Source organism: Lytechinus pictus, chromosome 10 (assembly GCF_037042905.1).
Source record: "Lytechinus pictus isolate F3 Inbred chromosome 10, Lp3.0, whole genome shotgun sequence".
NCBI classification, from domain to species: Eukaryota; Metazoa; Echinodermata; class Echinoidea; order Temnopleuroida; family Toxopneustidae; genus Lytechinus; species Lytechinus pictus.
The window spans coordinates 20,997,951-21,012,835 of record NC_087254.1 but is presented as its reverse complement, the minus strand read 5'-3'; the positions used below and the strand labels follow the sequence as shown (position 1 = coordinate 21,012,835).

The following is a 14,885-nucleotide window of genomic DNA, read 5'->3' as shown; positions in this document are numbered from 1 at the left end:
ACTCAGTGATTCAAATTTTTTGCTGGTGCCCCCCCCCCATGCCGTGACCCACGGTACGCCACTGTGGACATATCAATGGCAATTCCTTGCATATCTAAAAACATGATTGCAAAAGAAATGCCAAAATATTTCAGTCATCCCCCCCCCCACCCATCAACACGGATTTACGCCAGTGCCATCTAGCAATATTTCTCAGACAGACCATGGACCTATGAAGAGATGGACATTCATCGCTTAGATAATGAATTCACTAGCAGGTGATTGTCATCTGAATAACATTCTCTTCATACTTGTCTACTTTAGCCCTATGTTATTGAGGTCCTGACATGCGCCCGGAAGTGTCCTGATCGAATAATTTTATATCACAGAAATCGTCTGCTTCTAAAGTTTGCTGCTCCAAATATGAAGCATGTTGACTGAAAGGCACATGCTGAAACAGGGTATCAGCCAACAAAACCAAGACCGTGAAACTGATCCGTCTTTAAGTGATCAGATACATCTTGGTAGTCATGGTAATTGCTTTTGTCACAATACCTAGATGTTCTTATTAAAATGCACATAACCAGGTGACGGTAACTATCATTGGATCAAAGAAAATGCTCTCGTTTATCGTCCATCTCTTTATAGGTCCATAGTTAGACATTATAACCGCTAGGAAAACCACCTCAGTTTTCCCCTAGAAAACTACCTTTAACAGCTCAACAACTAATGAAAATTATATCAATGGTTTGATAATTAAAGGACAAGTCCACCCCAACAAAAAACTAATTTGAATAAAAAGAGAAAAATCCAACAATCATAACACTGGAAATTTCATCAAAATCGGATGTAAAATAAGAAAGTTATAACATTTTAAAGTTTCGCTTATTATTCACAAAACAGTTATATGCACATCCTGATCAGTTTGCAAATGAGGAGACTGATGACGTCATCCACTCACTATTTGTTTTGTATTTTATTATATTAAATATATAATATTATCATTTTCTGCTCATTGTCATGTGAAACAACGATTAATTTCTCCCTGAGCATGTGGAATTAGCATTATTTTATACTTTAAGGGTTCTGTCAAGTTGGTCCGTATTGTCAAATCTGTAAAAAATGAAATATTGTCTAATTCAAACAATAAAAAACAAAAGAAATAGTGAGTGGGGGACATAATCTACTGTCTGATTTGCATACCACTGAAATGTGCATATCACTGTTTTGTGAAAAATAAGCGAAACTTTAAAATGTCATAACTTTCTTATTTTACGTCCGATTTTGATGAAATTTTCAGCGTTCTGCTAGTTTGATTTTTCTCTATTTATTCAAATCAACATTTTTTTCTGGGGTGGACTTAACCTTTAAAATGATTTAAATAATGATCTAACCCAGATAAGCAGAGGGGCTGATTATCCTGTAGAAGTGCTAATTGCCTGGGATAATATACTTTTCCAGGGGCAAACGTACTTGTTCCAGAATGTGGAATCAGTGGTATTATATCATGGAGCTATAGCTCCATGATTATATAGAGTGTCTGCCTTAGTTGTCTGGGGGACATAATACGTGTCATGGGGACGACTTTATTATAGGGGGTGATTAGCTGGAGTAATTATCCTAGGTTCTTTTAATGGTGGTTTTATCTGGAGGTGGGTGTTAAGATATTCTTATCAATGTGATCAGAAATGGCAACCATCGTTCTATTTGTTTATATTTTATGTGGAATACGGTCTAATTTGTGATTTTTATCTTTGTTTTTATCTTTGAAGTTGAATATGAAAATAAATGAAACTCTATTGCTACTGGGGGTGCTGTGACAATGCCCAGCACACCCAGTAACAATAGAATAATCCTTAGTGGACAGGTCCCTGGTATTCTGATGGGGGAGAGGAGACGACCTAATTATGACGTCACTTATCAATGGAATGTTAGGTGTAATAATTAAATCCCCCCGTGGTGTCTACCCTGGATGTGAACGGTCCAATGTAGAATGTTTAAGGCTAGATATTTTACACAACGATTGGTTTGAGACATGGATGATTGTGAACGGTTCAATGAAGCTGTACTATATGACTAGACAATCTTAAACACCACGGATGATATTTTGAGACATACCTGATGTGAACGGTTCGATGAGTCATCGTCCTGAAGGAGATCCCCTTCCTATCGATCTATTTATAGAATGATGATGAGAGGAATGTAGTCCATTGAGAGACTCTCAATCGATGCCCTATCGTTCACTGAATCATTCGTGTGATGAAGCGTTTATCAATACAATACAGAAATAAACCATGTTGTGCTGAATTTTAAATCGGATCCATTTTGGGTCGTAATGAATAAAAGACATTCAGATTCACATACCTTCAGTCTACTAACTCTTGATTCTAATGATATATCAAATTAATTTCCGCTTCAAAGATTCGTATTATTTCGTCTGTCTTTTTCAAAATAGAAGATAATCTGCATTACTATTTAACTTGATTGTCGATAAAAAAAAGGGGGGGCACAAAAGTTGCAATATGAAAATGGTGAATCGAATAATAATATAAGGGTTGAGGTTTAAAGATGTTTAGCTATGTAAAAAAAATGAAAGGGTATGGAAAACAAAGTATTGTTATCAGGTCGTGTAATACTTGAAAATAATCTATTATCATGACTTAAAATATATGGTCTCGTTGGTCATAGAACATTGTAGAATGCTATACAAATCTTATAATTTCTTAGTTTGGTATGTAAAATCAAGCTTTAACTGCCGGTGTTAGGCACTGTATTTTTTAATGATTATAATTTCCGATATTGTTAAAGTGTGTTGAACCTCGATTACCATGATAGCATGATACGTATTTCGTAGGGGTTGAACAATATTTCAATAATTAAACAATTTTGTCAGTATGATACTATGCATACATTATTACATAAGATATTGAACAAGAAGTTTAATAGATGATATCTGCTCATCCTTGTTTTTTTTAAATAAATACCGTCGGTTATGAGAAACCCTGTCCAAATCAATAAAACAAACTTGTCCATTGATTGAAAAAGTTGATGAGTAAATATAAACTCTTTTTGGATGAGAAATAATGTACAGGTCTCTTTCTATCTCTCTCCATGAATCCATCCATCCATCGATCCACCCATCCCTCCCTCCCTCTCTCTCTCCATCCATTATCTATCTATCTATCTGTCCGTCCGTCCGTCTGTCTGTCCGTCCGTCCGTCCGTCCATCCATCCATCCATCCATCCATCCATCCATCCATCCATCCATCCATCCATCCATCCATCCATCCATCCATCCATCCATCCATCCATCCATCCATCCATCTTTCTATCTATCTATCTATCCATCTTTCTATCTATCTATCTATCTATCTATCTATCTATCTATCTATCTATCTATCTATCTATCTATCTATCTATCTATCTATCTATCTATCTATTTATATATCTATATGTCTGTCTGTCTGTCTGTCTGTCTGTCTGTCTGTCTGTCTGTCTGTCTGTCTGTCTGTCCGTCCGTCCGTCCGTCCGTCCGTCCGTCCGTCCGTCTATCTATCTATCTATTTTTTCAAACAGTTATAAGAAAATTATTATGAGTATAAAATAAATTCAATATATTTTCAGTACATAAAAGTATGTTGAAGAAGTTTAAGATAAAAGTGCAGAGATGTGTAATTGATTCTTAATTTAAACCTGGGTTTAATAATAAAAATGCCAACCCATTTGCTTTCCCTGTTGCTCTCACTTTATCATGATTATTAAAGATATATCATTTATAACTATATTTAGTAGTTGTTAATAATTATGTACAAAATATTCATATCCAAAAGAACTGTTGCTGCGCTAGCTGCATGAGCGTCTCTGGACGGTGTGTGCGCTCAATAAGTTATCACTATTATTATTAATATTTTTATCATTATCATTATTATCATCATCATTGATATTATTTTTATTATTATTATTATGTTTCTCCCTTTCCCTTCCCTTCCTCATGTTCTTCCTAATTATCGTCCTGTTGTTTTGCTATATTTTCTTCCTTATCTGTTCTTGAGGGAGCAAGAGTATCTCAGGCTTCTTAAGCTTTCGTGTTGGCATCTTCAAGAAGACGCGATAGCTTCTATGATCTCTATCTTCTCTCACCCTCTACCTCTCCCCAACTCCTCCTCCACCATCTATATCCTCCAACCCTCTCTATCTTCATCCCTCCTATCTTCTCCCGCCCTAAATATCTCCTGAAGTCTCTCCAATCCCCCCCCTCTCTCTCTCTCTCACTATCTCCATCCTCCAACCCTCTTTCTCTTCATCTCTTGCTATCCCCTCCCTCCCCCTCCCTCCCTCCTCTTTCACTTCCTCCCTCCCCCAACCCTCTCAACAATACTTTCTCTTTCTCTCCTTTAAAAAAAAATCTATGTGCTTATGCCGGAGACTCTGTTTCTAAAATCTTATAATCCCTTTACGTCCATATACGTCACATACAACGTCCGCTATCTCGATCCATTATTCAAGGAGGGAGCAATCCGCAACTCTCTATTTTTAAAGTCGCAATCAGTCCTTCATTTAAAGGGGAAATATCTTATTTTAGCTACGGAAATACTGTCACCATTCTCAAAGGTTCATCGAATTCACTGATCAAGAAGGAAAAAAAACTATCAATATTTAGTTTCAAGTAAATTAATATAATACTCACTGCGATAACATTTCCTAAATAATTATTTCAGATCTCAATTCATCAAGCTCAGTTAAGTTTCCATAATATATGTTTTTGGTTAATTCAAATTATTGCTAATACGTGAAAGATATTTTGATCACAACAATTACACAGTAATTTGTCCCGTATTATGTCCTTTTATATAGCGCAGTTACTATGTGCATATACTCAGCTGCGCTTTTATACTTGATATTATTATTACCCCGGCCATGCCGGCTGTAGCTGAGCTGAGATAATTAATAGGCGCTAAAGCGTTCAAGGAATAAATCCTACTTGGTACCCATTCACATCACCTGGTTCGAGTGCAGCAAAATGTGGATAATTTTCTTGCCGAAGGAAATTACGCCATGGCTGGGATTCGAACCCACGACCCTCTGTTTCAAAGTCCGGGGACTACTCCACTGGGCCAGGGCCACAACGCTTCAATACAATATATCACGTAGGGCTATATAATTTCAAATTATTACGGAATACATACACAATCAAGTTTCTAGTATTATAGGCCTGCTGAAATCAAGTCGAAAATTAGACATCCGATCTTCATCTATGGTGTGAGTGGGTATGTGTGTGTGTGTGTTGGGGGGGGGGGGGTTTACGCGTATTCAAGCGAATTGCATCTCGTTTATTTTGAAGCATCTGTATAGCGGAAATAACACCCAAGAAAATAAACTTTGTAGATTATAATAAGCAGTATAAAATAGCGAAGAAGTGAGTGGTGAAGTATAGAAATGTTCTTTTGTATCATATTCCGCTTCCATCATACACTGGTCATTTAGGCGCTCTCGAGAACTAACACCGACTACGTCATATATTGACGTCTGAAATACATTACCATATATAATGAACCAACGCACGTGTGAAAAAAGGTCGTCGATGCTATTCCTCCTTCCGATGTCACATTTTTATCTTCGCATCTCTCTCTCTCCCCCTCTATCAGCCCTACTCTTTCTGTCTGTCTCTCCCTCCTCACCCTCTCTCTCTCTCTCTCTCTTAAACTCACTCTCTAACCCTCCATCTCTCACGCTCTTTCCCTCCATATTTCTTTCTCGTCTACCTCGTCATTTTCCTATCACCAATTTATTTAGTAAATTCAACGGGCGAGAAATTGGGAAGCATTCAACTATTCGCATATGGCCTACCAAAGACAACCGACCAAAAGTGCCCTAAACATTCTCCTGCCTCCAATAATTTAATTAACGATATACACAGCATAGAAAGACCCTTTCTCTCTTTATCAAATCTCCCTTTCTTAACCATTCTATATAGCAATTTTCTTGCATCTATTCCCTTAATTCTTATTCTATAATAATCCTCAAAGGACTCTATCGCCTAAAAGAAGATCCATGTTCATACAACACTTCTTTTTAATAAGCGAGTTTTCTCCCTCCTTCAAAAATACCCCATGTATCCAGCCCAACTTGAAAATGCTCGAACAGACGCTCTCTCTCTCTACGTATCTCGCTATCACGCACCTATATACATATGCACACACACACACCCGCTTGCACCCTTACACTATGCACCTACCCACGCACACACGTGCAATTTCGTCTCTTATCAACCTTCAAATCAACATCCTCTGTTATAAATATAAAATATAAACCAAACATATTTTCAACCTCGTTCTCACATGCTATCCTCCACATGAACACACACACACACACCCCCACCCACACAATTCCCCCAAGCCCACATCAACCATATATATCCTTCAAGCTCACGCACTTTAACACATGTACACCCACACGCACATCCTGCCTAACTCACAGGCACCCTCGCCCACACATGCGAATATCCAAACACGTATACGAATCACACACACAAACACACACACACCCACACACGCACACACTCACATAATATGCAAACAAGTACACCCCTCCCATAAAAAAACCCCGCAGCATCCATTAAGATTAGTATTTCAGTTCTACACTGATTCCCCAGACAAGAAAATAAGAATGTGGAGTGGTTTGGTATGCTCTGAAAGAATATTTAATATAAACTTACAAATTTGATCATAATATAATCATGGCTGAACGGGTAGACACACCATCCAATCCTTGAAAAATAAGTACATGTTGTATTGCACAGTCCGTAACAAACAAGAATTCACCTTTGATGCCTGTTCACACCACTTAAAGCCTGACACCAACTAGTCTGATTCGATCGCATCAAATTAATAATTCTGCCAATATTCTTGGTACAAGGTCAGAAGTCATATCCATTTGAAGAAGCTCATTACTAATATCTTTATATAAAAAAATTTGATGTTATTAGTACTATATTATGCAATTTGAATTTAATTAGATCTTTTATTTTTAGAAGTATGGTGGATCTGACTGATAATAGTGAGATATTTAGTCAGGAATGGGATTTTAGTGAACGTAGATGGCGACAATTAACAACAAGGTGAGATTCAAGGCAAAATATGCACGTTCCTTCTTAGAAAGAAAAATATATAATATATATATCATCAATTTCACACAAAATTTACACAGATATCATAAATAATTGTAATTCTTCAGTAATTAAAGCCTTAGACCCAGAACCATTCCTTACGAAAGGACTGTACACAGACTTTTAAGTCAGTCAATGTTTAAAAGTTAAAACAAGCGAAAAAAATATATATGTACAAATTGCGTAAGAAAATATATCCCATTGGACTAAAAATGTCACGGGGATCAAAATGATACAATTTTTTGTGAATCGATTTTCAAGTACGTCAATGAACTGCACATGGCGACACACATGACAGCCATGTAATCAATTACAACATAATTTGCATATCACACAAGCTACACATAGAATACCATTGGTAATTGAGATACACAATCCACAATATGTGTGTTTGTGCACTGTGTGTATTTTCCTATACATCTAAGAGCAGGGCGGTCGGCTCAAGTGCACTGTCGCCTTTGCTTACTGTCACGTGATAAAAGATTGACCAATAAGAAACTGTACAATTCTCGTGTTGTCGATCATGAGTACAAAATTACTAATTTCAATACTTGATGATTTATGCATGTATAATTTATGAGGTACAGCTGACGCTTACCTAGAGTAAATTGAACAAGTATGATAGATGTCAATCGTATGTACAAAATATGCCAACGGCGGTATAGGGTATGTCAAGAAAAAAGAGATAAAATATGACATATCCTGTACCTTCTCAATTGCAATGACATAAATTCTACATTTATGAAGTGAGTCAAGAATTAAAGCTGTTAGGCCGTATCGAGAGATATTTTTATATATACAATGATGAGAAGAATTCAAAGAGGAGAGGAAAGAGCAAAGACAAAGAAAAAGTGAGAGAGAATAGAGAGGATTGGGATATGGTATCATATAAGATAATCACAAACCACATAACAATACGCAGTACTCAAAGCCATTCATTTCATGTCTATCAGTAAAAAATTCGAGGATTACCGGCCTCCTTTGTAATATCAAAATAGTATGCGCTATATAGTATAGAATAGTAAAATCGTGTAAATAGTATTTGAATTCTTAAACAACAGTAACAATTCATGAAAAAATAGTTCGGCTATGAAGCTGCGGAGTACAACCATAAAACGCGTTGCACTTTTGCAATTCAAAAAACGGAAGTACTTCTTGAGTTTTTTCTTTAAACACAGCACGTTCAAAGTGCAAATGAGGCTATATTTCAGCGATATGAAAACGGTCGCATGGATGATGTTGAATGCCCAGGGATGTTGAGCTAGTTGGCCACAATCAATGAGGGTTGTTGATTATACTGATCAGCTGGGCTTGGAGTGGGTAAACCCCATCCTTCTGGTAAGAACCAACTCTCGGGACTGAGTGCCGTTGGAGAAGAGTGTGTAGTCTGGATACCAGCTCCAGGAGTACCACTAGCATCACTCCAGGGTGTTGTGTACTGTTGCTGCATCGATGGAACAAACTCTCGAGCATTCGGTGATAGCTGCTGAGGAGAACGTTGACTACTGCGGTAGTTCTTCATGGCTGATCGCTGTTTCATGTAGTTTGCAAACTCTGTCGGAGAAAGCTGCTGGAAGTTGACTCGTTTGCCCGAATTCTTGGGTTTGGTAGAGCCGAATTTGGTCTGAGCAAATGAAGCTGCAGTAAAGGTGAGCGCGTTTGGTCGGACGAGAGAGGTTGAACCACTAGTAGAGGTGGAACTACTGGACGATCTGCCACCAGGACTACCCGGGGCTACAGGACTCGTAGTTCCACTCGTAGACGGGACGGATGGTGCGGCATTGATATGAAATCCTTGTAGGGATGAACCCAATGAGTCTACCAATGAGAAAGGAGCTTCAGGTTCAACGCCCTCTTCAACAACTGTCTCCTGCTTGTAGATGACGGTGACTACGCCCTTCTCTGTGATTCGATAACTCACTTCACCAGGATCGATCCACATTGTGAGTTCTTGAGGAAGGTTCTCGACAACTTCATCCACGTCTAGACCACTCTGTAGGATAGCAGCTTCAACGGCAGGATCTACCTTGAGACGGTTGATTCGAATACATCTGTACCCTGAGCCTTTATTTGGTTGACCAGGATACCAGTGGCCGCCAAACTTGAGGTAGAGTGCCTTCTCTATTTCCTCAGCCAGGACGTTAACCCTCCTTCGAGGCAGTTTGTTGTATAGGTGACTTCTAAGGAAGTCAACTGCGCACTGGACCTCTGCTTTCATGCTTTGAGTTGATGCCATCTTTCTGTAAAATACAATAAAACGTAATTATCAGTAATGGATGGTTAAAAATAAAGGCATGTATGATTGAATATTTTTTACTCCCCGGATGGATGGGGAAAACAAGGAAACGAAAATGAATATGATTATGATGGTACCGGACGTACCATCCATTCCGACGCCTTCATCGTGTCTTTCCCACAAACGCACACACACACACACACGCACACATCCATACATATACACACATACAGACATCCAGTAACTTATCCACATTATATCAATAAAATACACACGCACACCCACCCACCGCACATACCATGTTTTCTACTCTATATTAATTAAGATCAAAGTCGTTTCATAATGCCGTGCTTAAGTGTTAGAGTCTTCTGATTCATTTTTAATCCCTTTCTATTAAGTTACACGACCGACTTATATGAAAAAAAATGAAAAAAAATGTATAGCAATTTATGATAAAATATTTTAACAAATGCAGATTTTGCTGTAAAGATATACCAGTATAAGTCAGAAATCCTGTCGAAAGAACAGCTGTTAAGTCCGAACACATCCGGATCTGATTCGACAATCAATATTTCTGTGCAATTCTTTCTTTCTGAAATCTACCGTATGGAAAACCCGGCTACCAATTTACGAATTCGTGGCAGCGAATTGTTCAATCGCCATATGTTGCATTCAAATTGATTCTTTCCTTGCATATATTCATCGGATTGATTTGATTTCTCTTTTGCTATTGAACGAACTAGTTCTGCCAAACTTTACTCTAGATTTGCAGGAAAGAATACACGTGACTATGCAAAAAACATGAACTTTTAATTGTCGTTGAAGCATGGGTTGCATATATATTATCATGAACTTCAGCAATAAGGCTTGTCATTCTTTCATTTAAATGTTTTTTTTTACTGAATTTTACATCAATGCGTTTCACATGGAGAAAAGAAATTACTTTTGCATAAAGGCCTGTACATTGGTCTCAAAAAGATAATTGTTCAATTTCTACTTTTTTAAGCATATACAGTTTGGAAACATCATTACCGTGGCTTATATTGGAAGGAAGTGAAAACCTTAAACAACTAGAAATAGCAGGTTTTATCAAACGCTCATGACAAGCCGCCACGGCGGAAAATCACTTTAACCCAAGCAATACAGCTATGACGTCAGACCATATGGGAAATAGCGTCCGGGGATCAAATAGTGTCTCTCTTCAATTCTCTCTCCCTTGTACTCTCCGGCTATTCACAAGCCAGACGGAAAGAGTGTTTCCTATTTGCTCTAGGATGTATAACCTTCAAGCAACACGGTGCTGACTTGACGCAAGTCGTAGCTATTTTGGGTGCATATTTCTCTTGGCGAAATCATTAGATGCGTAACATAATTCACTCCAGGGAGACCCATTTCAACTTGGAATGTGCAAAATGACAATCGAGTATCACAATCCATAATTATCATCATCTACTTCAGCTACTTGAAACCATTTTCTCTTAAAATCGATGACGTCTCTGTTTTTCTTGAATATAGTGAATTCTTTCTATTTTCAGCTCCTAAAGGACTAAAATATAGGCTAACTAAAGAATCACGTTCGTGTAAAAAACAAAAGCATTTTCTTTCAAAGTTGTGCAATGTTTATTAATAATCTGAACTAAACTTATTTTCTAAAATATATGTTATTGACACATGATGCCCATGATATTGTAAACAAAACTTGCCAATTTATTATGAACTTTGATTATACGTCCCCAATACACGGCGAGATTTGCTTCTTTTCTTTTAAAAGCGCATATTTCCTTGTACTACACAATAATAATAATGCTAAAAGTATTGCCAACTCGGTTGGGATGCAGGGGTAACTCTTTATTTGTTTGTTTTTGCTCCATTTGTCCTTATGCTCCAGCGGGATTATATTATCTGCTTAATTTGTAATATCTACCTATATCTGTATTCTCCCCTTTTTTATTAAGTAAAATCTTTCCTCGTATTTTTTTTTCGGTTTTTTATCACCAGCAGTTTAGTTTAGTTTAATCCCCGCTACCCGTCATTATTTTACTGCTTTTAGTGCCTCTCTCTCTCTCTCTCCGACTTCCCACATTTAATCTGTCTATATCCACCTTCTTCGGTCATTAGTCGACTCCACTCCTCCACTCCCCTGCATCCATCCTTCTATCTTTCTCTTTCACTCTCTGGTTGCTCTAGACCCTGTTCAGTAAACACACTTTCCGGGAAGCCATGTCTATAAGCGGACATCCCGAGTTCCCTCGCACGGCCCTACGACTCACGTCATTAATTCATTAGCATCACTTATCCCCAGACCTTTCTTCCGATCTCAGCGATGCTTTCCGCCACCATTATAGTTTACGCGTTACCCCCTTTCATACATGCGTCTAACACTGATGGTATGCCTCTCCCAATGGATTGCTCAGCCTTTTAGATAACTATACACTCATACACCAATCCATCATAACTACTGCAAATACGGAGCCAATACATGTTTCTCAATTTTTGTTTCGACTATTCCACATCGTGACGTCAGAGGCATCATCGGAACAACAAACACGAATAAATATCTTAAGGTTATGATCGCCTTTCCCGCGTGTCATCTAAGAATTAAGAAAATAAACATCCTTTCCTAATAAAAAATTATCATATCATTATCATGTAATTTCAGTAAGAAAGCATCACGCTGTACAAGAAATATGTACTTCTGTATTACCAAACTACAAATTGCGATATTCACATTACGTAATCCCAAATTAATTTTCTGCATTTTTGAAGAAAAAATACAATGTACGCACCAGGCTTGGCATGTAGTGTAATGATTCACTCACATATCGAATTTTGCTATGATCATTAAAATAATGATCAATAGATCGAGGTTCAAGTCGTATTTTACCACATACCACATCCCCACGATAACATACCCCCAATCAATATCAGCTCACTTTAAATCCGCAAAACCATTCATTAAGAATATAACCGTACTCGATTGATTCGACTTGAGACATTTAAGAATGCCGAACACTATTTTAATAACCAAGACCATGTATCCAATCAGTATCCAAAAAACACATAACATCCCTTGACCAATCATATCACCACGCATCTAACATACCATACATACTTTGCCAAAGTGAAATTAAAACCCCTCCGAAGTAGGCATATCGTATTCTTAAACACCATTTAAGTGAAATATTTTTACTCATCAACTATTAAAGTGAAACATAAATGCATCTAAGAAATTGGTTTTGGAAGAACCTATACAAAAACAACAAAGAAACAAGTAACATACATCAAATATTCTAAAAAAAACTCTCCAAAAGTATTAATTCAAAAGCGAGGAAAAATGAATGAATCGATTGTTTTTCTATCATCAAGAATGTGTATTACCAATTCCCCTTTGAGACAATGAGACCTTAATAGCAAATGTCTCTCTTGTATTATCTTCAAATAGCAATATATGATTATAATTAAGATAAACACAATTGTAATACACAATACCGAAAATTAATAAAGATAAACGAAAAAAACACATTTTCACCTTAATCAGCTTGTATATTTTTACTCACCTTAAATAATAATAAAAGTAGTTTTTATCCAAAAGTAGAAAGCAATACTTCGCAATATATACGTGAACTGTTCCAGACAGATGTTTAATACGGTACCGCGTGCAGATCAAAATACTTTCTCTGTGTATGCATTAGTTTCCCAGTCCTCCTAAACGTGTGCTTGCAAATTGAGATTGAAAAATAACGTGGTTTTGGAGTGGAAGAGTTGATAGTCTGTACGTGTTAGCGGCCCGCGCTTCACAGTCTATACTGTACATCTACAGTTGATGTCGGTACCTTATATTAATACGCACGCACACTTAACCTACGAGCGCACTGCACCATCGCAAAACCCACATACGCACACTAATGCTCCATCCCTCACTTCCCACACAACTGAACGAGGCATGCTCGTTGATGAATGCCCGGAGTTCGTTTTCACCAACACATTCTACTCATCTTTCCCTAATACCCTCACAAATCTCTCTGTCACCTCTTATGAAAGGTTAAAGCATCGTAATGGCAATATCTATTAACTATTCTCGAAGGTATAATCTACATAATAAGCCAAATGAATTAATAATCCTACTATGGAGAGGACATATGCTATCATCTATAATGTCATATTGCAATATATTATACATATATTTATGAGCAAGATACAAAGGGAAACACACAAAAATGTATCTTGATCACAATGGTAATATTTCTATTAGATAGACCCAATAACCACAGAAAAAATGGTAATCGTAGGTTATAACGAAATATTGACCGAATAGATCGAATGTGACTGGTGAAGGAAATAAAGAATTTTGTGTGAGAGAATGGGAAGCTGTAATAATCATTGATACATTGTCTGGATGGTTGAAATGGTGGGAATGATGAGGTATTTAGCACGTGGCAGGTAGGATGTATAACTATAAATAGTTTAGATTAGCTGATCTCAAAGAGAGATAGACATAAACAGCAACTATCGTTCCCATGACTTATCAGTGCATTTAACGGATTGTTACCATGGAATCCAGTTCGGTATGTGTCTTAACTGCACGAAGCAATTTCGAATATTCTTTATCATAATGATAATTATTACCAAACACTTGATTTGACATTCATGTTCTGTCATTATTAAATATGTTAAAATATTCACTATGAAATGCAAAACCACATATTTACTGGTATATAATGGAAGGGTTCAAAACCAAAAAATATATTTCCTGTCAAAATGTACGACTACTAGTACAACTATATTGCCTACCACTACCCTTTTGGTCTTCATTCTCTGTTCTTATGTGTAGTGAAACAAGACAAGGACAACAGCTATGTAATTTTATAGGCCACAAAACTAAAGGTAAAAATCGACATATTGCATTCACAATTACACCTACTACAAGTCAATCTAATACCTATCTTGGACCGATGTCAAGAGTTAAGCATGAATCAATCATGTCTATCAATGATGTTTTAAATTTAATTTGCCAAGGCACGAGTTATCCTGCATGGTTGTGTTTCTTCACGCTGTTTGCAAGTTACGCACGGCTTTACGTACGCACCACTGTTTTCTTCTTGTTTTGAATATTTTCGGGGAAAATTTTCTGTTATACTTATCAAATTTTGATCATAAACTTTATAATCAGTTGCTTCTTAAAAATTATAATTTTATCTACAAAGGTCGGTTTCGACATTGGCGGTTGATGAAATTATGATTTAGAATCAGAATCTGCAATGATGGGTCAATATATTTATTCGTCAATATAATCGTTAACAATCCTTTTCCTTCCCAGCTCTAAATTTCCATGGATAAAAGATTAATGTTAAGTATGATGCGAATGGATATGGCTAGAAAATAATATTAGTGTTCACCCCATGTCTGATGAAAGCCTTTAATATGCCACTTTAACGCATAAACATACACCGACCACAACATTATTAGAAGTGCTCGATAAAGGAGTTTTGATGTAGACCTACACGC

At 37.1% G+C, this 14,885-nt stretch overlaps 1 protein-coding gene across 1 annotated transcript; it reads right to left on the bottom strand.

Annotated features, from left to right (window-relative positions):
* Nucleotides 1-6,649: 6,649 nt before the first annotated feature.
* Nucleotides 6,650-13,222, bottom strand: LOC129269259 (protein Tob1-like). The gene is made up of 2 exons (XM_054906731.2): nt 12,938-13,222; nt 6,650-9,384 (listed from the first exon to the last, which is right to left on the bottom strand). The coding sequence occupies exon 2, from the start codon at nt 9,378-9,380 to the stop codon at nt 8,406-8,408; it is 975 nt and encodes a 324-aa protein (XP_054762706.1). The 5' UTR covers nt 9,381-9,384; nt 12,938-13,222; the 3' UTR covers nt 6,650-8,405.
* Between the last annotated feature and the right edge of the window lie 1,663 nt (nt 13,223-14,885).